Here is a 23,314-nt window from a genome sequence, read left to right on the forward strand (position 1 = left end):
GTATAATGCTTTTAACAGTTAATTTATGAGTTTTGACACACCTGTGTAGGAAAACCTCCCAAATCCATGAGAAAAATGGACTTTTGGCCACACAAAACAGTTAAGAGGTATGGGCTTTGGGGTCAGAGACACCTGACTTTTAAGTTCCTCACTTCACAGCTGTAGAATCTTAAGTAATTTCTTCACTCTTCTGAGACTAGGTTTTCTTATCTGTGGAAAGAACTAGTAATATTTCCATCTCAGAAGACGTTGGAAAGATTTAATTAATTCAACAAATATTTTTTTTTTGTTGAGCATCTACTATATGCCAAACATTTTCTGGGTACTGAGAATATAAAAGTAAACAAGACAGCAGTAATCCTTGCCCTTGCAGAGTTTATATTCTAATGATATAAAATTTGGGGGAAATTGAGATTGTTTATGTGGAATAAAACACTCTTTAAAAATGAATTATTGTTTCAATGTATGCAGTGCTTATGTCACTAATAAAAAGGCTTAAGAAGCATTTCGTTGTGGCAGAGATCTAAATTAGAATCTGTAGTTATGTAGTATAGATATTCTAATAATGACAAATAATGTAGAAATGAGTTAATTGCTAGTGAAAAGATCTTGAAATTATCTTTTATTAGGTAATTTTATGATTTCATAACAGCTATTTGGGTACACAAACATATATACACAATTTTCTCAACAAGTAAGTAAAAAGCAGTAGTTTAGTATATCTGCTTGAATTCATATTACTCAAAACCTTAGAAAACATTTATTATAAAAATCAATAAAATTGTTTGACAAGCTTATAAAGATTGTTTGGTGTGTGTACATAAACATTTCCAAGCTTGCTTTACAAAAAAAGAGTGCAATTTCTATTCTTTTGCTCATAGTGATTTTCAAAGGTAGTTCAAAGGGGGAAAAAAGAAGGTAGCATTGCCTTCACATACAGCATTAATTAATACTGACTTACCTTGGGACATTCATGAAAGATTCTTTGTTATCACATATGGTAAAAATATTAAAAATTAATACTTCATTTCTATGAATAAATCATAGAAAAGAAGACTTTCATTTTCCCAGACTAATTTGTTACCATGAAAAACTGCATTCATTCTGCAGATATTACTGACACCCCACATTATTTACTTTAAAAATATTTATGATACTTGAAATTCAAAAGGAAACCACAAGACCTATTCTCCTCCCAGTACATTCACTGAATGCAGATTTAAGTGAGCACATCTCATTTTGATTGTGCCCTTTATTTTTGTACTTTATAATGACTACAATATAGTACATTTGTATTTTTAACTGGTTAAAACTTAAGATGAATGATCTATGCAAAACCAACAGCCTGTACTTCTAGTAACAGTTGTCATAGCAAAAAGGAAAAAAAAAAAAAAAAAAAAAGCCCTGAGTCAGTATTTTTTGCAAAAGTAATGAAGAAGGGTGCTCTGAAGTCATTTTATAACTTATGAAATGGTTAAGACTGTCCAGTAATCATTTGTTTTGTTTTCAGTTGATCAGAGAGGTACGGCTTTTGTTTAGTTAATCCAATTCAGATCATTTCTTAATACTCAATTTCATTTAAGTCCTCAGAATATCCTGATGATTGAGTTGTATCTTCCATGTCTGTCAGGAAAGACAAGTAGACAATAATAGTTTTCTCTATTTTCATTACAGAAAAAATATTTAATTTGCATTCTTAAACATTGAGACTATATTGCAAAATCCATTTTCAAACAGGCTTATATAAATGGGGAAAATATTATTACCTGCACAGGGTCCTGCCTGAAATTTAACATCATCAATGGCAATATCACTTCTTATTGACACTCCCCGAATGGCTTCAAAAATTATCTGAAAAATAATGAAGTTTGAATTTAAAAATAAAGTTATTCTGCTAAAACAATGCTGGTCAGGGCACATCCATGCTTTGTGAGACTGGAAGCTTAGCTTGTTCTTGGGGCCCCCTCTAAGGAAAAGAATGCAAAATTACAAATTCAAAGTTAATTACTAAAGAGAATATGTATTTGGAATTTAAAGAAATACACAATAAATTACTGGAGCTTTGGAGATTCAGCTTCCTTTCTTATGAGATTTCTTTAGGTAATTTCCCAGAAAGGATTACCTGGAAACATTTCTAAGTGGTGACCTGATTTCCCCTCCCCTCCCAGAATACTTTACTCTCCCCACCTAGAACACTCTACTCCCAGCATCTTCCAGCACTCACGGGGCCTATGAAAGCAAGGCACCCAGAAACTTAAATTTCCTTAGGCTGTCCACAAATCTACCTTTGGGACTGGTACGAAGTGGAAAAATGTATTTATTTATTTATTTATTTAAAGATGACCGGTAAGGGGATCTTAACCCTTGACTTGGTGTTGTCAGCACCATGCTCAGCCAGTGAGCGAACCGGCCATCCGTATATGGGATCCGAACCCGGGGCCTTGGTGTTATCAGCACCGCACTCTCCCGAGTGAGCCACGGGCCGGCCCAAAGTAGAAAAATTTAATGTGACTGATGATACCCCTATATGAACAGAAAAGCATAATAATTAAATTTACCAAAAGATAATGGTTCACTTATGTTAAATTCTATAACATCAAAACAGCCAAGGGAGAACAGGGAATCAGTTTCATGACTTTAGATTCTAAGAAGAAAATAACTAATGAAATATTCTGGTTTTAGGAATAATAGATTACTTTAGCAGCTGTAAGGGCACCCAACAATGGTTAATAAACTACTGAATCCTCCAGGGAGGCTCATGGGTAATGAAAATTGTCCAGAAGACACATTTGTTCTACTCATTTTATGAGCAAATGACTCTCCACTGGACTAGTTTATGATTTAAATCAAATCATAAAGAAAGCCCTTAAACTAATTTCATTTAATCTCCCCCAAATTAAATTGAATTATAATGATATAAATTGAATAATTAATGTTTATGAAACTTTCTTGAAATTAATGACTGAAGGAAGCTTTTTATGTGGCAAAAAAAATTATAAATTCTAAGCACACAACCTGTGATGGCTAATTTTAGATGTCAATTTGACTGGGTTAAAGGATACCTAGAGAGTTGGTAAAGCATTATTTCTGTGTATGTCCACGAGGGTGTTTCTGGAAGAGACTGGCATTTGAATGAGTGAACTGAGTAAGGAAGATCCACCCTCATCCAAGTGGTGGGCACCATTTAATAAGTTGAGGGGAGAGATAGAACAAATAGGCAGAGGAAAAGCAGTCTCTCTGTCTTCTGGAACTGGGACACCCATCTTCTCCTAGCCTTGGACATCAGAACTCCAGGTTCTCTGGACTTCAGACTCCGGAACTCATACCAGCAGCCTCCCCATTGTGCCAGCAGCCTCCCTAGTTCTCAGGCCTTTGGACTTGGACTGAGCTACACTATCGGCTTCCCTGGTTCTCCAGCTTGTAGATCGCATATTGTGGGAATTCTCAGCCTGCACAATCACATGAGGCAATTCCCATAATAAATACCCTCTCATATATCTATATATCCATAGATGGGTTCTGTTTCTCAGGAGAACCCTGATTAATACATAACCCTAAACAAGAATCCAAATAAATGGCAAAAAGAGGGAAAAAATGTCCAAACACATTGCCTTAGTCTGTTCAGTGTTGCTGTAACAGAATACTTGAGGCTAGGTAATTTACAAAGAAAAGAGATTTATTAGGCTCATGATTTTGGTGGATGGAAAGTTCAAGATTGGGCAGCTGATGAGAGCATCAGGCTGATTCCATTCGTGGTGGAAAGTGGAAAGGGGAAAGGGGAGCAGGCATGTGCAAAGAGATCATACAGCAAGAGAGAAAGCAAGAGCAAAACTGAGCAAGCCAGACTCTTTTCAACAACCTGCTCTTGCAGGAACTAATCCATTCTTTTGAGAGTGAGAACTCACCCCAACAAGAGGGCGTTACTCTATTCATGAGGGATCCGCCCCCATGACTCAAATACCTACCTCTAGGCCACACCCCCCAACACTGCCACATTGGGGATCAAATTTCAATATTAGTTTTAGCAGGGACAAACCACATGCAAACCAGACCACACATAGGGGGACATATGAATGCAGTTAAGAAGCATTTTTGTTTTTTGAACAATAAAATCTCTGTTTTTTAACCTCCAAGTCCGCAATGGGAAGTATAATAGACAAATTGCCTGATAGAATTATATTCTGAATAGTCTGTGATTTGGCCAAACCCTTGATTTCATACAACCTTCTCCTTTGAATTTCTTTAATACATCAGTGATGACTATTTTGTAGCACTAGGATTTCCTCTTTGTATTATAGATATGTAGTAGCATCTTTTGTGTTTTCCACATTAAAAATATTCATCTGGGCTGGCCAGTTAGATCAGTTGGTTAGAGCACAGCCTTGTAACACCAAAGTCAAGGGTTTGGATCCCCATACCAGCCAGCCGACAAAAATAAATAAATAAATAAATAAATAATAAAAATAAATAAAATTAATGGGGCCGGCCCATGGCTCACTTGGGAGAGTGTGGTGCTGATTACACCAAGGCCACGGGTTCAGATCCTATATAGGGATGGCTGGTTGGCTCACTGGCTGAGCGTGGTGCAGACAACACCAAGTCAAGGGTTAAGATCCCCTTACCAGTCATCTTTTAAAATAAATAAATAAATAAAAATATTCATCTGACTTAACTTTGTACTCTAGGACTAACCAAATCTATCCTATAGCAGCTGCTGAACAAATACTTGCTTATTTATAGAACAAACACAACAAATGTAGGATTAAATCAGATAATATATGTCTTTGGTTCCCAAACTGTGCACTGAAGCACTCCAGGGTGTCCAAGTGCATACATATGGATGCTGTAGGATAGTTTGAAATTTCAAGGGAAACACAATATATTCAACATTTAGCAAATACCATGTGAACTACTAGTTCAAGGTCATTCAAAGTTTCAACATTAAATTGTCCTTTTGATAACATTGTATCTTTACAGAGCTGAGGGGTTTTGGTAGCTGCTGTAATTAGATGCATGCACCATGTAAAAATCAATGCAGAACATTAAATGAGGGTGGTGTATCTAATCTGATTCCAGGGTTTGAGAAGTTGTGCAGAGCCCAACAGGTATATACATTCTATTAGTAAATAATTTTGGTTGTTTAATAATTATGTAAAAAATATTATTTTTTCTCTCAATTTAAGTATTTTCAAATGGCTACTAAGTTGTTAGGACATAAATACTTATTAAGTTGTTTGGAACTCATAACTTAATAAATGGTAATAATAATTGTGTAATAAATAAAAAGGTTATTTCTTTTGGTCTAGAGGCACCAGGGGAAAAATTACGAAGTCTAAGGGCACCATGAAGAAGAATGTTTGGAGACCTGGGTCTTAGCTGAGTATGCAACACATAGGAATTCCTAGTAAATGTTAGGCAGTATGATTAGCAATATAACTGACGGAAATATTTCAGTGACCTGAGAACTTGTCTAACACTTTCTTTCAATGACATCAAAATCTGAGAAAATGATGAGAAAATACTTGAAAGCAGAAGAGGAGAGATAATCAAGGAATTCAAAAGAAACAGAATGATTTTGTGGTTTTAATTCATAGTGAGTCAGGTTCTGCTTGGCATTTTAATAAATCCCTTAGAAAGAAGCCTGATTGAAATTTTGCCATTTGATGCGTTCCTCCTACAAGGATAATCTGATGATTGGAATGTCTTCAGAGGCCACCCACATATTTTCCCCACAGGATTAGATTCAAATGGCAGCAGCACTACCACACTCTAAAAGCCTTCTACACCTGCCCGCCCCCACTGATGATGTACACATTTACTTCCCTAGCTCTGTTCTCTTCCCTGAACTCCAGTCTCATATCCTACTGCTTACCTCACATGCCCATTTTTATTTCTAAGGGTCTTCAAAACTTAGTACGTCTGAAAAAAATACCTATTAATTTCCCTCCTGCACACACTTCCCTCACTCCTATAGATCTGCCCTGCCTAAAGTCTTCTTCATCTCAGTGAATGGCATCTCAATTCATTCTAGCAATTGCTCAGGGCTTCTGATGACATCTCCCCACCTCTGCTACTTAGCCCAAGCCACCATCCTCCTGCCAGGACTACTGCAGGAGCCCCAAAGTCTCCTTGCTCCTGCTGGAGAGACCATTTAAAACTATAAATCAGATCATATTATCTTAAAGCCATTTGATGCTTTTGGAATCAATTTCAAACTCTTTACCACACCCTCCAAGGCTTTTCATGATTATCCCAATATCTCTTTGATGTCATCACCTGATTGGCTTAACTTCTTTAAAAATTAATATTATTTCTATTTGATAAATCATTATTATATACCTTTATGGGGTAAAAAGGGATGCTTTGATATATGTATACAATGAGAAATGATTAAGTCAAGTCAATAAACCTATTCATGACTTCACTGATCATTTTTTTTTTTGTGGTGAGACCCTTGAAATTCATTCTTAGTTGTTTTGAGATATATAATGCATTATTATTGACTACAGTCACCCTGCTGTGCAATAGATCTCAAAATTTATTCCTCCCATCTATCTGAAATTTTGTAGCATCTGACCAACAACTCTCCATTCCCTAATCCCCAGCTTCTGGTAACCATCATTCTACTCTCTACTTGTATGAGTTCCACTTGACTTCTTCTTCATAGCACTTGTCACCTGATGTTACACTATATATTTTGGCTTACATTTTCTACCTCTCCCTCACCAGAATGTAAGCTCCAAATAAGTAAGAACTTTATATTCATTGCAATATCTTCAGCACCTAGAGTAGCAAGTGGTCAATAAACATTTATTAAAATGAGATATTTTGGTCTCAAACTAGAGGAGCTCAGTCTGAATGCCCGATGTAGCTAGTAAGAATACCAGTTTTGCCATGGTGATATGCATTAGAGACCAGGGAGACTCAGGAGGGAATTTATTTTTAGAAACAATAACAATATCCTTTTATATTTTGGTACTTTAAAGTTTACAAAACCCTTTTAAATACATACTCTCATTTGAACCTCACTCTAACTCTAGTGATATCAGCATGGCGGGAATTATCACTCCATTATGAAAATGTATCAACAATCTCAGAGAGGATGTGATTTCTCCAAATCACGCAGTACTTGTGACCTCAGGGGAATGAGGATATTTTGGAACTTCTATGGTGGGACACAGTATACAACAGAGACTTAGGGATACAAACTTTGGAACCAGGCAGATCTGGGTTTGAGTTCTCATTCGGCCACTTACCACCTGGACATTCATTTTTCCCCATCCAATAAATGGAGCTATAAGATCAATTAAAAAAACTTATGTAAAGCTCTTAGTACTATAAATGCCTGGCTGTATTAGTCCATTTTTGTTGCTTATAATAAAATATGTAGAACTGGGTGATTTATAAAGAAAACAAAATTTATTGCTTACAGTTTCTGAGGCTGGGAAGTCCAAAGTCCCTCTGGTGGTGGTGACAGTGACCCAGGGGTCTCACATTGCAAGATGGTAGAAGCAGAGAGAGCAGAGAGAGAGACAGACTCTCCTCTTCCTTTAATGCCCTCGGAACCATGCCCCTGACAACCATTATTAATCCATTCACTACCGCATGTTCCTACAATCCAATCACCTCTTCAAGGCCCCACCTTTCAATTACCGTAATAGGATTTCCAGCACTCTTAACAGTCACAGTGGGGGCTAAGTTTCTAATACATAGAACTTTGGGGACACAATTCAAGCTTCAATGAGTTTTGGGGGGATATAATTCAATCCACTACACTGGCACATAGAAGATGGCTCATCTTTGTATGCATGAATGTGTCTGCATTGTGTCAGACACTATAGTGTTTTGGAGCAACTAGTTCAGCCCAGTCTCCCTCTAGTTTGGGATTCCTGAGGGAATCACTAAATCCAGAGGAGAAGATCATATCTGCTCCGTTCTAAAGCCAAAGGGTAAAGTCTGGAGTCTTTCTTCCAGAATGTAAGCCAAAAATCTCAAGGGCCATTCCATACCCTTTGAACTTGAACATCCCAAGATGCCACCCCAGATGCCTTGTTACTCTGCATCCAAAAACATTCCAGACCAGTTACCAGCAAGTCTGGTATGTGCAAGGCCTTATGCCTGACCCCCAGGGCTTGGATGCTGAGAAGTCACCTGTTCCCCAGAACTCAAATCTTAGAGCACTTGTGTATCAGCATCACGTGAGTGTGGAGTATCCATAAAGCAAATGTACTTCACGGGGCCTGGTTTACCAAAGCCTTGCAGTTTCAAATATTGACCTTGCAAAGGACAGGAAATTTTCCCCAGGCTATATTCTCTGTTGTAAGATAAGAATTGTAACACAGCAAGGTTGGTGGCTCAAAGACAGACAGGTTACTGATTGATATGTAAAGATACTAGGAAATTGCTGTAAGAAGAGAATGTTTGCTAAGATCAAGCTTTTGTTGGTGGATCAACTTAACTTCTTGAAAATTGCATGATGGAATGTCACCTTGTCTGTCTTACTGAATGTTACCAGCTTCTCTTGTTAAACTTGTTAAACTATACTTAGCAAAACCCCCACCTATGTTCAATTCCTGAAACTTCCTGATCTGGAGAATAAATGCAGGAAGAGAACCCCAATTCGTGGTTAATTTCCCAAATGGAAGGAATGCCTCTCTCTTGAGGGTTCCAGGAGATTAACCCCTTTTCGGGGCTTCTTACTCCTCAGAAGAGATGGGTTTTGAGTAATCTTTGGCAGCTCTGTCACCCAGGGGAAAAGGGGTGACAAATCCATGGGAGGCAAAGCAACACATCGGAGTTTTAAAAAATATCAATGTTCAGGCACCACACCCAAAGACTTAGATTTATTTAGTCTAGCATAGAGATTCTCCATATTTAGTATGCATTAGAATCACTTGGAGGGCTTATTAAAACATATTTCTGGGATCCCAGAAACCCCCAAAGTTTCTGATTCAGTAGTTCTGAGGTGGGGTCTGAGAAGTTGCATTTCAGGTGAATTTGCATTTCAGGTATTGCTGATTCTGCTGGTATCTGGACCACTTTCAGAACCATTTTAATAGGGCAGTAGTATGAGTGTCCTAATAGCCTAACAAAAATAATCCAACATCTCTGAATAATAATTATTTATATTGCTAAGTTCCTGAGCGATCCACTTTTGTTCTGTAAACAGGCATTAAATTACTATCAAAATCATTCCTGGGAATTTCTGATATTCTTTACTAAATTTCTAGACAATTTATCCATGCTGAGATAATGCACCCTTCCTGGATAATGGCACATCTTCTTTTTGTCATTTGCTCTTTAACACTGTAGCACTCTAGATGGCACTACAACCTAGCCACCTGAGGTTCTGCAATCCCTTCCCATTTAGATCTGGAGAAAATTATTTTTGATTGTGAGTGGTGCAAAATAAAGCCCTTATTTTGGATACCTCTTCGCAGGAAGACCTGGGCTCAGACCAGGCAGCCAGGGGTTAAAATTAAGGCGTGCTGATCCAGGAGGTTATCAGCCAGAAGCCAGGATAAAAAGGAAGCTGGGCTGTTAGTTGGAGGTCATGACTGAGAATTCTACAGAGCAATTTTAAGAACAGTTAGGATTCTCTGAAGGTTATCTTTTTCCAGAGCTTTCTGGAGCTTTAGCTCACGGTAGGCAGAAGTCGGCGGCCATCAGAAGGCAGCTGCTGTTCTCTAGACTACATTGGCCGCTCAGCCCCACCTGTTGGAATTTAAAAGGATCTTTCCAATTGCTGTCCAGATTCCATTATGATCATGATCACCTGGGATCTAGGTCTTCTATACTTTTATAGCACATAAGGGGACCCAGGGGGAGACCTAGGACTTGGGATCAAGACCCTCAAATTCTGAATCAATGCAGTGATGGAGGCAGAGGCTTAAAAAACTTACTCTGGACCATACACACTGTTAAACAGAAGTTGAAAACAAAAGCCCTTATGTGCATGTGGGTAATGATAAGTAAAAGATGCAGCTGCAACAACTAATTAGGTAAGACCATATCTAGGAGAAAGAACAATTTTGTTCTGAAGATTTGCAGAACACATAGAAATATATTGGACATCCATAATCTTCCTAGATGCACTTTCATCATCGAATTGCAAAAAATCACTTTGTGCATGAATACCCCAAGTTTCTCTCCTCATCTCATTTCCCATTCGCTGCTCAGATTTAATCAATATACAGACTAATTATGTTTACTCTTAAACTAAGCCTGCCTTTATTTATGATCCTGCAAAAGAACAAAGTATTCCCCGAGGTAGCAAGTGCAAGCAAGCACATCAGAAGCACACACAGGCGTTTCCACCACTCTCCACTCCTGTCTCGGCCTACCTGGTGCTGCCTCTCACAGCTGTACTCGATCAGTGCCCGCAGCCAGGAGATGCTCTGTTCGCCTCTTCTCTTCCATAAGAGCGACTCTTCACCATTTTCTTCCTTTTTCACATAAACACTCAGCAGGCCAGTCCCTGCCCCATACATGTGGTAGAAGAAGGTCAAGCAGTGTTTTCCAGGGACGCCTCGCAGCGACCCAGACAACAGGTGTGCTTTTTGTCCATACACCATGTGGGAGGCCTCGATGTACATGTAGTAGCCTTGAGAGCAAAGCAAAAGCAAGCATTGTTAAAAAGGACACGAAGAAAGTTTTATTCTTTCATAGTGTTCCAGGAAACATGAATGACTTGACCACATAGTGTACTGAGAGAGGATTTTATAATTTTTGAGAATATGTATAATTCAAGGAGAATATGCTACAAAAATTAGACTATCAAAATGTTTTTTTAATTTAGTGATTTATAATTTGGTTTAATATACAGGAGGTAAGTAATATACCAGAATTATGCCTCTGATGTGATGATTAACACATCAGAATTTATCTTACTAACTCGTGGATGATATTCTGAAGTTTCTAGACATTGGATCAGGGGAGAAAGCATGGGTTTCATAGTCAGGTAGATCTGGGTTCAAATTTTGACTCCACATTTGTTGTCTAGATGATCATGATCTAACGAATTAAGGGTTGATAATACCTGTGCTACAGAGTTGTGAGAATTCGATAATGTGGGACATATGCTGGCATGGAATGCATATTCAAATATTGATTTCCTGTTCTTCCCACCTCCTAAAATTTTTTGTGTCACTTTTTTTAGTCTTGATTGAAACTGCCTTCCCAATTTCCTTTTCTCATTTTTATTATTATTATTTTTTAATTTGCTGGTTTCTGGCAGAAACTGGATTAGTCTGCATGTAAATAAGGCAGTGAGGTGCTGGAGCCAGTCCTTTCCCAGCTCCAAGTGACAACACATTGGTAGCTTAAAATGGGCCAGGATGGGAGTGTTTGCACCACAGAAATTGACATGTCTACAAATCTGCATTCTCTCCCCAAAGAGAGCCAGTTGATATTAAACAATTACCATCATGCCACTGAAATAAGGCTAGATATAAATAGCAATGCAAGAGCTCTTTTCTAGAATAATCCATTCTGTGCACCTGAAGCCCATTTTAAAAAGCCCTGAACTCTACGTTAGTAGTTCTTAACTTTTGCTCATTTGATGAAAAGTTTAGCTCTCTTCTACATGAAAAAATACACAAAAAAAATGTTTGCATGAGATTTTATTACCTTGTTTGGTGTTCTGTTTGTGTTTGGACCAAATTTTTTGTCCCCCCAAAATACATATGTGGAAGCCCTAACCCCAGTGTGATAATATTTGAAAATGAGGCCTTTGGAAGATAATTAGGATTAGATAAGGTCATAAAGATGGGGCCCTTATGATGGGATTAATGCCCTTATAAGAAGAGACATCAGAGAGCTTGTCCTCTCTCTCCATGAGCATGGGTGCCAAGGAAAGGCCATGGGTGCACCAAGCAAGATGGTTGCTGTCTGCAAGCCAAGAAGAGAGCCCTCACCAGGAACCAAATCAGCTGGCACCTTGATCTGGGGCTTTCAGGATTCCAGAACTGTAAGAAATAAATTTCTGTTGTTTAAGACACTCAGTCTATAACATTTTGTTATGGCATCCTGAGTGAACTAAAACATTTGGAAATATTGATTTCTTTTTTACATACATGATGTAAAAAAACATCATCTCTCTCATTATTTCTGGCAGAAATTACGGGCCAAATTGAGGGAAAAAGGAAAGAGATACCAAATAATAGATGCAAATAAAATGGTTTCTAGGGCATTTTCAAAAATAGTTTCAAGTTTAATCATCGAATTCCAATCATTTCCCAAAATATGGCAATTGAGATATCCCAACCAGAACTGGCTGGAGGTCTCACCTATGCCCCTTCAAAGCACTCCTCCTTTCTTTTCCTCCTATTTCCACAAATACAAATCTGAGAAGTCCCACAAAATTATTAAAAGGGTGGAAGAAATTGTCATTGGTTTTAAATTGTGTGCACTGTGCAATCCTTTCCCCAGTGTTCTACGCAGTGAAGTTTACACCCTGCAAAACTGGGCTATCAGAGTCATGGGATGTGGCCTCTGTCAACCAGTCATATCCTGAGGAATGATGCTGCCCCAGAGAAGCAGAATCAGGCCAGAGTTCTGTGTCTTTCACTTCAGGCTGCCTGTAATCAAGCCATGGTGCCACCAAAGCCTCTGCTAGACATGGATCCCTGGCTGCAGTGAGCAAGGAAAAATCAGACATCCTTCAGGTAGTCTAAGGACTGCACACATTTTAGCCTTGCTCAAAAGTAAATTTTAATTAGAAGGCTATTTGGTTCAAATAAAAATTAAAATTGTGGGCCGAGCCCGTGGCGCACTTGGTAGAGTGCTGCGCGGGGAGCGCAGCAACGCTCCCGCCGCAGGTTCGGATCCTATATAGGACTGACCAGTGCACTCACTGGCTGAGTGCCGGTCACGAAAAAACGACAAAAAAAAAAAAAAAAAAAAAAAAAAAAAATTAAAATTGTGGCAGTGCCTCTGACCTGGCATGTCACATTTGACATCCAGTCAATTTTAATTTTTAATTTCATAAGCAGTAATTTCATTCAGATGCATGCTAAAGGGAAATGGCATAGCTGCCAATTTCCCCATGGTCTGCTTTAAAGTATTAGAAAAAAAAATGTCAGTGTTTCTGGAGTGCTCACTAATGACATCCTCATTACTAAATCCAAAAGTCAGCTTCATTCCTTATCATTTTTGTCCCACCACTAGCATTGGACATAGCAGATCATGCCTAACCCCTAGAATTACTTTCTTACATTGGCTTGCAGGACACTGTGCTGTCCTGCCTTCTCTCCTCCCTCACTGGTCACTCCTTCGCTGGTTCACCCTCATCCCTGACTTCTTGACTTTTGAGTGCCCCAAGGTCCGGTTTTGAACGTTTCTATTCTTACTTACTCCCATGGTGATCTCATCTTGTTTCAGGGCTTTAAATACCATATATGTTATCATGTCCCAAATTTAAATTGTCTGAAATCTAGACTTGTTTATTCAAACTGCCTAATGGACATCTCCACTTATTGTCAAATAGTCACCTCATACTGACCATGTTCAAGACTAAACTCCTAACAGCCTACAATGGATGAAAAGTCCAGTTGTCCAGGTCCCAAATTTCTCTCACTCTGCACATCCAGGATGTCAGGAATTCCTGTTGGCTCTACCTTCAAAATATGAGGGTACTTCAAAAAGTTCATGGAAAAATTGGTATTATCTTCTAATTCTATTTTTCCACGAATTTTTTGAAGTGCCCTCATACATGCAGAATCCAGTTGCTTCTCTTTTCACTGTCTCCAATGCTACTACCCCAGTCCGGGCTTCTATCATTTCCCACCTGGATTAATGCAACAGCTTCCTAACTAGTCTGTCTGCTTCTATCCTTGTCCCCTACAATCTAATCTCAACACAGTATCCATAGTTATCCTTCTAAAACAAAAGCAAAAATCATACCACTCTTCTGCTCAAAATCTTCCACTGGCTCAGTATTTTGGAGTAAAAGCTGAAATCCTTACCATAGTCTGTAGGGCCCTATACAATCTCCCACTCATTCCCTTACCTCTCTGGTTTCTGCTACCTTCCTGTCTTACTACCTTTCTCTTTACTCACTCTGTGTTGCTTGGCCACACTGGCCTCTATGCTGTTCCTGGAAAAAGATAGGTATGCTGTCAGCTCAGGGCCTTTGCATGTGCTGATCCTGGCTCTTCCTCCAGATACTCTCAGATCTTGCTCTCTTATCACCTTTAAGTCTTTGCTCAGTTGTTAACTTTTCTGTTAGACCTATTCTGACTATGCTATTTCAAGTTGCAGTTCTCCTGTCCTGACAGTCCTCTTCTCCTACGCCCTAATTTATTATGTTTTCCATCACATTTAATCATCTCAACATATTATATAATTTTCTTATTTTTTATGTTTGTCTCTTCCCTCTAGAATGCACAAATGCAGGGAGGGATCTTTTGTTTGTTTAGTTCACTGCCATGTCCCCAAGTCCTAGAACAGTACTTGGAACACAGTAGATGCTGAATAAATATTTGTTGAATGGATGGATGAATGCATTTTCTTCCACAGCTCTAAGCCATCAAACCAGCTTGACAATTTCTAAAACACATGGCTCTGCCAAGGTGACTCCAAATGTGAGATTCTTGGCAATGAGATATGCATTTGACTAGGATGTTCCAAGGGAAAACTAGAACAAATCCAAGTTTTGATAAAATTAAAGTCTTATCAAAGCAAATGTTCCCAAACTAGTTCCACACCATTATTTTTATTTATTTATTTATTTATTTATCTATCTATCTATTTATTTATTTATTTTTGGGGTGGCTGGCATGGGGTGATGTATTTTTAAAATTAACACACATAAGATAATTCTTTAACTTAGTTATCTTCATTCTTTCACTGACAAGAAAATTACTACACAAGAAGCTCTGGGGTTTTTGCACATTCAGCAATGAAAGGAACTTTATTGTACTTGCTTTTCTTTAACATCTTCTAACTTAAGCTAGGCTCAATGTAAACAAATACATATATATATAATCCTAATAAAATGATATGTTTAATTCCATGAAAATTAAGTTAAGGGATGAAAATGAGTGGATGTATCACCTAATTATGTACAAAAGAATCCCATGCTATCCTATATTTAAGTTAGTGGCACAGTGGACTGAAACAACACCTTAATACATGTTTAACTTTAATAACATTTCCTCCAAAAAATAATTTTTAAGCCAACAAGAAAAAAATCAAAGAAAAAAATTTTTGCATCTGTCTTTGGAGCTCTCAAAAGGTCCTCTTGAATCCTAGGTAAGGACCTTAGTTATAAATGAAATTCTCAAGTGGGGTGGGGGAAAGAGTCCGCTGAAAGATGCTGTCACTAGGGGACTGGAAAGTACAGACTATTAGGGCCCTGAAACATAAAATCTTTTCAGAACAGAGAGGAAGCAACAGATTTATCATGAATAAGAGATGACTTCAGAACTTCCTTTCATGGTGATAGTTGTATATTCCTAGTGGTAAAAATATGAGTCCTGGCCAGGATTACTCTGACGTCCTGGAGGAAAGGAAAACCCTTAATCGCCTCCAGGATCATTCGATTAATTTCTCTCTTTCATGGATGCAAGTCACTAATTCATTTTGCCTTGAAAGAGGCTCTACCAGACAAAGTGGGGCTCTAACTAAATCAGGGATGGCTGCACCGCCTCCTCCATCCATCTTCTGTTTTTTTGCACCAGACACACCTCCACAGATGTAACTCCTGAAGTCTACTATACTGTCAGTTCATGCACCTCTGGGCCTCGGGTACCAGGCTGAAGCTATTAACCAAGGTTTCCAGTTCAGAGATCTTTGTGTTTAATTCCACAATGTATGGAAGGAAATCTATGCCATTTGACCTGTGTAATTGTGCTGCTTTTGGAAAACAGGAGAAACATCCAGGGAACGTGAATGCCTTTCTGGGGCACTGACACCAATCCACTTTTCTTGGATAATTTTGGCCTTTGCAAATATCCTTTGGGTTATAGTTTGTTTTTTAAGCACACATGTATATTCCATAACACAATACCAATTTCAGAGCAATCTAGACCAATGTCTACATCTAAAAATAATTTTAACAAATTTGTCAACTGATCAGAATTTGCCCCTCTGATGCACAAACCAATTATTCCTCTTGATTGATTACAGGTTTTGTTTTTGTGGGTTTTTTTTTTTTTCTTTGACTTAACATTAGACATTTCCTTTCCCCAGAAAAGATCAGAGCTTCATGGAGAGCCAGTCTGCCTCACGTGAATTTGGAAAGCAGAGAAAAGCCCTGCATGTTGACAAGTTTTGCCACATTATAGCTTCAAGCTATGTCTGTCTCAGCAAACAAAAACTCTGAATGGGAGCCAGGAAACCCCAGCACTGAAGCTTCAGACTGGTCACGTGTTCCTGCACATGAAGGATTCCAGCCTATGGAAGGGATTATTAACTGGAGAAAAATTACTTTCTCTCTGTGGGTCATTGTTTAACATTCAAAATGGGAGTTCCAATGGATCTACTGGGAGATCAGGGTCCATTTGTTCTCTGCACAGCAACTGTGATGTGTTGAGACACACAGACACCCCATATCTGTAATTCTGAACTGTGAGGCAGCTGTTCCCCAGTCTCGTGGCTCTCTTTTACAGAGCTGGGAGGAGCCCGAATGGCCTGTGTAAAGAGGCTGGGTGGAATGAACAGCTAGCTGCAGTCATTAAGCTGGAAGAGGACTTTTTTTAAAGTTTTATTTTATTTATAATTAACACATAATAATTGTACATATATATGGGGTACAGTGTGACGTTTTAATGCATGAATACATTGTATAATACTCAAATCAGGGTAATTAGCATATCCTTTTATCATTTATGGTGATAACATTTAAATCCTCTCTTTTAGCTATCTTAAAATACATAGTACATTATTATTAGCTACAGTCACCCTACTGTGTAAAAGAACACCAGAACTTATTCTTCCTGTCTGACTGTAACTTTGTAACTGTTGACCATGGAGGACAATTCCTAACAATCAGGGGAAAAAAGACATCAATATTTTGGGAAAAACAACTGCTGAAGGTGTCTTTCTCAAACTGCTCTTCACTATACTTTAAACGATTTTAAAAGCTTGTCATAAATGAGGAGTCACTGTGTAATAGGTATGGAGTTTCAGTTTGGGAAAATGAAAAAAGTTCAGGAAATGGGTGGTGGTGATGGTTGCACAATAATGTAAATGTATGTACTGCCACCGAATTATACATTTAAAATGGTTAAAATGGTAAATTTTATGTTACATATGTTTTACCACAATGTTTTTAAAAAAGCTTGTCATAGAAGCCTTCTTTGTGTAAGTAGGATCTGGCAATATCAGAAACTAACATGAGAAAATATGTTATGGAAAGATCGAAGGACACTGGAGATTTAATAATTAATAATCTGCAGCGAATTCCTCAGGTAGTTAAAAACTAGCTGGGTAGCATTGTTACAGGTCTGAATATCAACTACCAAAATTCTTAAAAGACAAGGATTAGAAATAGATGGTTATTACATTTCAGCTACATACTAACACATTAAATACAGTTTTGATTTTCTTTTGTCTAGCAGCACATTTATATAACTACATTTATTATTTGGTATCTTAATGTATTACTGCTATCTCAATCACACAAGAAGGGAGTATTCTTGAAAATGAAGACTTCCACCTTTATCTAGTAGCATATTGTAAGAGAATTTAATTACCAGAAATAAGGAAGATTTATTTAAACACTGAACTGTACCACAAAAGAAAGTGATGGTGTCTCTTCCTCTGGAAATTAAGAACATGATGTGGAGCTACATTTCTGGGATGGAGTGGGAGAGGGGAGGGAGGACCTGAAGACTTTTAATTGATTTACTGGGGGACTCAGTGGGCTAAGAAATGTTCCAACTGAAGACATTTTCTCACTAAACTGGATAATTATCTGTTGATTTCTTTATTCCTCTACCATGTGGCTACGAAATCCCTGTAAACTCCAGGTCAACTAAAACAAATGTTTACAAAGATTTCTGAAAGCAGGCATCATATGAATGTTAACAAAATTGCAATAGCCAACAAAACCTTTGGAAATTTGTTAATACTTGTCTCTACTGTAAATACAGTAGTCCTTATCTGTGGAGGATGCCTTCCAAGACTCCCAGTGGAAACTGGAGATAGTACCTGAAACTGCAGATACTACCAAACACTGTATTGACTATGTTATTTTTCCTATACATACATACCTATGATAAAATTTAATAAATTTAATAAATTAGTCACAATAAGAGGTTAACAACAACAATAATAAAATAGAACCATTAAGACAATATACAATAACAAAAGTCATGTGAATGTGCTCTCTCTCTCTTAAAATATTGAACTGTACTCACCTTTCTTCTGGTGATGATGTGAGGGGATACAATGCCTACGTGAGGAGATGCAGAGTGAATGACGCAGGCATTGTGAGGTAGCATCAGGCTACCATTGACCTTCTCATGATATGGCAAAAAGGAGATCATCTGCTTTGGGTGATCCTGGATCACTGAGCCAGGATGTTGTCAATGCTTGGATGTCAGGAGCAGATGACGGTGGTAGTTGGGGATCCTTGATAGTTGAAGGGTTTTTTTTTTTCCCCAGAAATATTTTGGAAGAACAGTGTAATCAGAAGCTGTTGCCTCTTTCTTTTTAATTCATCAAATTGTTGCTGCAGAGGCTGTAATCCTTCAGTGATCATATGGGTGACTTTTACGCTGTTTTCCATCTGAAGATCGTATTCCATAATTTTGTCCTTTAATGTCTGTGCAACTTGAAATACTTCAGCAAATTTTGGGGATGTCCACACAGCCAGTTCTACTTCAGTTTCTTCTTCATCTTCCTCTTCCTATCAACGAGTTCTTCCAATTCCTCATTTATCAACACGTCTCAGTGCCTTCAGTATGTTCCTCCACTTCTTCAATCATGTCGGCAAATCCTTCTCCATCAACTTGTCTTGCTGCATGAATGATTTTCCTAACTTCACCATCGATCGCTGAGAAGCCTTTAAAATCATTCACAACTTCACTCCATAAGTTATTCCAGCAGGCATTTACAGTTTCTCGTTCTAATTCATCCATTGCTGCTCTGATGAATGTTACTGGGTCAGCAACAGTGAGTGATTTTCAGCACTGCATTATGTTCAGATTAGGGTCTGTATCAATTGCTGACCAAACGCTATCAATACTGGGCAGGTGCATGTGGCCTTCACAAAGCATTGATGCCGTGGTCAAGGGGTTGGAGCAATGAGGTTTTATTTGGAGGTAAAAATATGACCTTGACATTTTCATTTTCATAGCAAACAGATTTAAGATGGCCAGGTGCATGTCTATTATTAATAGGACCCTTCCTCTTCCAAGTATTTTTCACTTCTGTGATGAAGTATTAGTGGATCCAATCTGTAAACAAGGTGGCTGTTACCCATGCTTTCTAATCATATTGTCAGAACATGAGCAGATAATTTTTGTTTTTGCGTTTGAGAGAGTGTGAATTCCTCGTTCTGTACACTACTCCTGGCTTTATCATATGCCCTACCACATTGTCACATGGTACCACAGTTAATCTGTCCTTCCACCTTTTGTGCCCTGATGCCTTCTTTGTACTTTTTATGAATGTGGGTTCCACTGGGCATCTTCCTCCAGAAGAGCCAGTTTCATCACAGTTGAAGATTTGCTTCGAATGGTGTCTGTTCTCCTTAACTTCTTCAACTCTGCTGAAAATGTGGTCGCAGCTTCTTCACTGGCAGAAGCAGCCTCTCCAGTAATTTTTATATTTTTCCATCCAAACCTATTCCTGAATCTGTGTGACAATCCCTCACTTGCAGGAAATGGCTTGGTCACTTGTATCAGGGGTTCCCTTGCCGAAGTCTTCCTATAGGCTTTATGTTTTCAGCACAGCACATTGTCATCAATCAGAACACATTTCTGTTCATCTTTCAATTACTTAATAAATGTAATGTCTTTTCCATCTTTACTAAGCACTTATCACACACTGTGGCTGTAACTTTTGCAGTTAGATGTGCGACAGCAAAACCAGCATGAATATCTTTTTTCCTTCTTTATGATTTCACGGGTAGGAGATTCTTTCTCGCTGTAAATCTTAGCGACTTCAGCATACTTTTTTTATTTTCTTATTAAGTCAAGAATTTCCACCTTTTCACTTGAAGGAAGCACTTTACTGCTTCTCTTTGGTGTATCCGAATTGCCAGCACCACTCCTCTTGTGCTTTGGGGCCATTATTAAGTAAAATAAGGGTGACTTGAACACAAGCACTGCTCTCCCACTACAGTCAATCTGTCACCAAGTAAGTGCCTAGCGGGCGGAGAGAGTCTTCAGCATGGGATGCTGGACAAAGAGATGATGCATGTTCCAGGTAGGATGGCATGAGATTTCATCACACTGCTCAGATCAGCATACAATTTAAAACTTATGAATTGTTTATTTCTAAAACTTTCCATGTAATATTTTTGACCATGGTTCACAGCAGATAACTGAAACCATGGAAAATAAAACCACAGCTAAGAAAGGAAAACTGTAAGTAGGATCTGTGGCAGAAAACTTTTTGAGTAGCCAGGACAGAGCAAGTGTAGTAGATGGTGGCAGGAAATAGAGCAATCTTACAGAGTCCATCCCGCCTTGATACATGTGTATCCATCTGGCACAAATGCCTTTATTATTTTATTAAATAGGAGCCAAATTGTGAGGCTATATATATATATTTTATTTTTATTTTTATTTTTATTTTTTGTCTTTGTTGTTGTTCTACTAGAAAGGCTTGTTCTACAAGTGTTTCCTAAACTTTAGTAATACAAATACCACTTTCATGATATTTTTTTGCCTATGCACATACTACCTGTACTGTTAAACATTTAATATTTTTCTTTAAATAGATTCCATTTAATTACTTAAATACATTTATTCAAATAGGGAACTTCATATTAGTATAAGAACAGACAGCTAGCTATAAATCTGTGATTAATGATTTTGATGTACTGGTTATATGTTTTTCTTATACATGTATATTGCTACCAAATTAAAAGATATTCACACACTTACCACTTGAATTACCTGATGGTAAATATAATGCAATTTGGGAACACTGGTTTAAGGTTTCTATTAAATCTGTTGGTGGTTTCTACTAAAAGTCATTTTACTTGTAGTCATAGGCAATGATTTTCTATTTTATAAGAGCACAAATGACACAAAACAAGTCCAGGAAAGTATCTCAGACATAAACATCAGATTTTGAAAAAGATTCACTAATTGTAAAAATAATAATAGCATTTATTTCAGTGGAGCTTATGTAATGTCAAGTTTTTTCCACAAATATAATCTCAGTTACTCGTTAGAGCAACATAAAGAGATTAATAGGTGTCTTAGTCTGTTTGTGCTGCTATAACAGAACACTTGAGAGTGGGCAATTTACAAAGAACAGAAATTTATTTCTCACAGTTCTGGAGGGTGGGAAGTCCAAGGTCAAGGCACTGGCAGGTTTGGTTGTTTGATGAGGGCTGCATTCTCTGGAAGGGAGGGACACTGTGACCTCACACTCCAGAAGGCAGAAGGGCAAGTGAGCCCAATGCTGTGTGAAGCCTCTTTTATAAAGGCCTTAATCCCATTCAAAAGGAGGAGCCCTCATGGCCCGATCACTTCTTAAAGGCCCCACCTCTTAATCCTATCACATGACTATTAAGTTTCAACACCTAAATTTTGGTGGGAACACATACAAACCATAACAGTGGGGCATCAATTGTTACCATTATTTCACGTATGAGAGAACTGAGGCTCTGAGAAGTTATGAAGCCATTCCCAGGTTATGTGGGCAGCAAGTGGCAGAAGCAGCTCATTGGTTGGTCTTTCCACTAGACTACACCATGCTATACCCTAAAATTTGGAAAGGTTTATTGCATCATTAGTTAGTAAGCTGGGAACTATAGCTCCCTTGGAATTGCTACATATGATGATATATTACTCCTGATACACATATAATAAACTGACATATTTATAGTGTGACTTTTCTGAGCTTCTCTTTTTGTTTAACAGACTTATATTGACTGACCATCTAACTCAGTTTTCTGTAAAATAGCTTTGTATGACTCTCCCCTTTGCTTTTCTCCCTATATGTGTTTTTCCAAGTATAGATTGACAAGCTTTAAGGATGGAAAGTGAAAATGTAGAATTCAATCTGCAGGCACATGTGTATCCTCTGAAAGTCCCAGAGTGCACCGTATTCATTCAAAAAGGTTCTGTGGCCACCAGTACCAAACGAATACCATGTACTCGTCAAGGAGAATGATATGGTGTTGCTGGTCCAGATTTTGAGTCTATTACTTTACTAATGTACAGGATAGGAAGTTCAGCCATTTTTGTATCCTGCCTTTATTTTATTGTTTATATTTGAAAGGGAGCCATAGAAAACGTTGTTAGGTTTAATTTTACTATATGTGCTGCCGAAGCGAGCACAAAGGTCATTAGGTCTAAATGCAATAAATCAGCAATGCAGGAAATAGGAGATCTTCTTTTTGAATGTAATTTTATTATTGTTTAACTTGTACATCTAATCACAGGTGAGATTTCTGTTGCTTTCCCAGGATCCAAACAGATAATAATTCAAACTCTGTTAAATGGGTTTCAATGTTTTAATATTTAAAAAACGTATGTTGCCTTAGCTGATCTACACGAGCCTGTCTGCCTCTAGCAACCTAAAATTCTATAAACTGTTGTTAACTTGTTGAGTCAATTAAATTTTTCTTATTTCAGAATATATCTTGTTGAAGAGAAATTTCAGTGACATTTGTCTAAACAACATTACTTTTACTGTATACACCACTTTAAAAAAAATCTTTAGGTGATTGTCAAAGTAGTTTCTGTGACTAAAAAAAAAGACAATTACAGTACTCTATTAATAGGATAGTCGATAAAGAATCTTCTCTTGACCAAACTTTAGTCAGACTCCTGAACCTTCTCCTATGCCCTTCTTTGCACTTCTCATAAAATCCAGTTTTAGCAAGGACCCTGATAAGTCAGTTTAGCAAAAAACCCTCACCCTCAATATCTGATCAGGTCCCTCATCCTTAACCATCTTCCAGGTGATGTCTAATCAGCCTGGCCTGTCTCCAGGTTGGTTTTACTAGGATCCCCCTTACTCTTGATGATACCTTTTAATAATTTTCCATCCACTGACCCTCCCACCCAACTCCTTGACTATAAATTCCCACTTGTCCATGCTATATTCAAAGTTGAACCCAATTTCTCTACCCTACTGCAAAACCCCATTGCAGCGGTCCCTATACCTATCACAGTGGCCTTGA

The 23,314-nt window shown here is 38.0% G+C and overlaps 1 protein-coding gene across 1 annotated transcript in view; it reads right to left on the reverse strand.

The window, feature by feature from the left end:
* Positions 1-1,445: 1,445 nt before the first annotated feature.
* MAMDC2 (MAM domain containing 2) overlaps positions 1,446-23,314 on the reverse strand; it is a 149,935-nt gene continuing 128,066 nt past the window's right edge. The window contains exons 12-14 of the mRNA XM_063081199.1: positions 10,344-10,603; positions 1,767-1,851; positions 1,446-1,623 (exon numbers count right to left, since the gene is read on the reverse strand). Of these exons, the coding sequence (XP_062937269.1) occupies positions 1,562-1,623; positions 1,767-1,851; positions 10,344-10,603 (407 nt within the window). The 3' untranslated portion in view covers positions 1,446-1,561. The remainder of the gene's footprint in view (positions 1,624-1,766; positions 1,852-10,343; positions 10,604-23,314) is intronic.

Source organism: Cynocephalus volans, chromosome 16 (genome assembly GCF_027409185.1).
Source record: "Cynocephalus volans isolate mCynVol1 chromosome 16, mCynVol1.pri, whole genome shotgun sequence".
Classification (NCBI taxonomy): domain Eukaryota; kingdom Metazoa; phylum Chordata; class Mammalia; order Dermoptera; family Cynocephalidae; genus Cynocephalus; species Cynocephalus volans.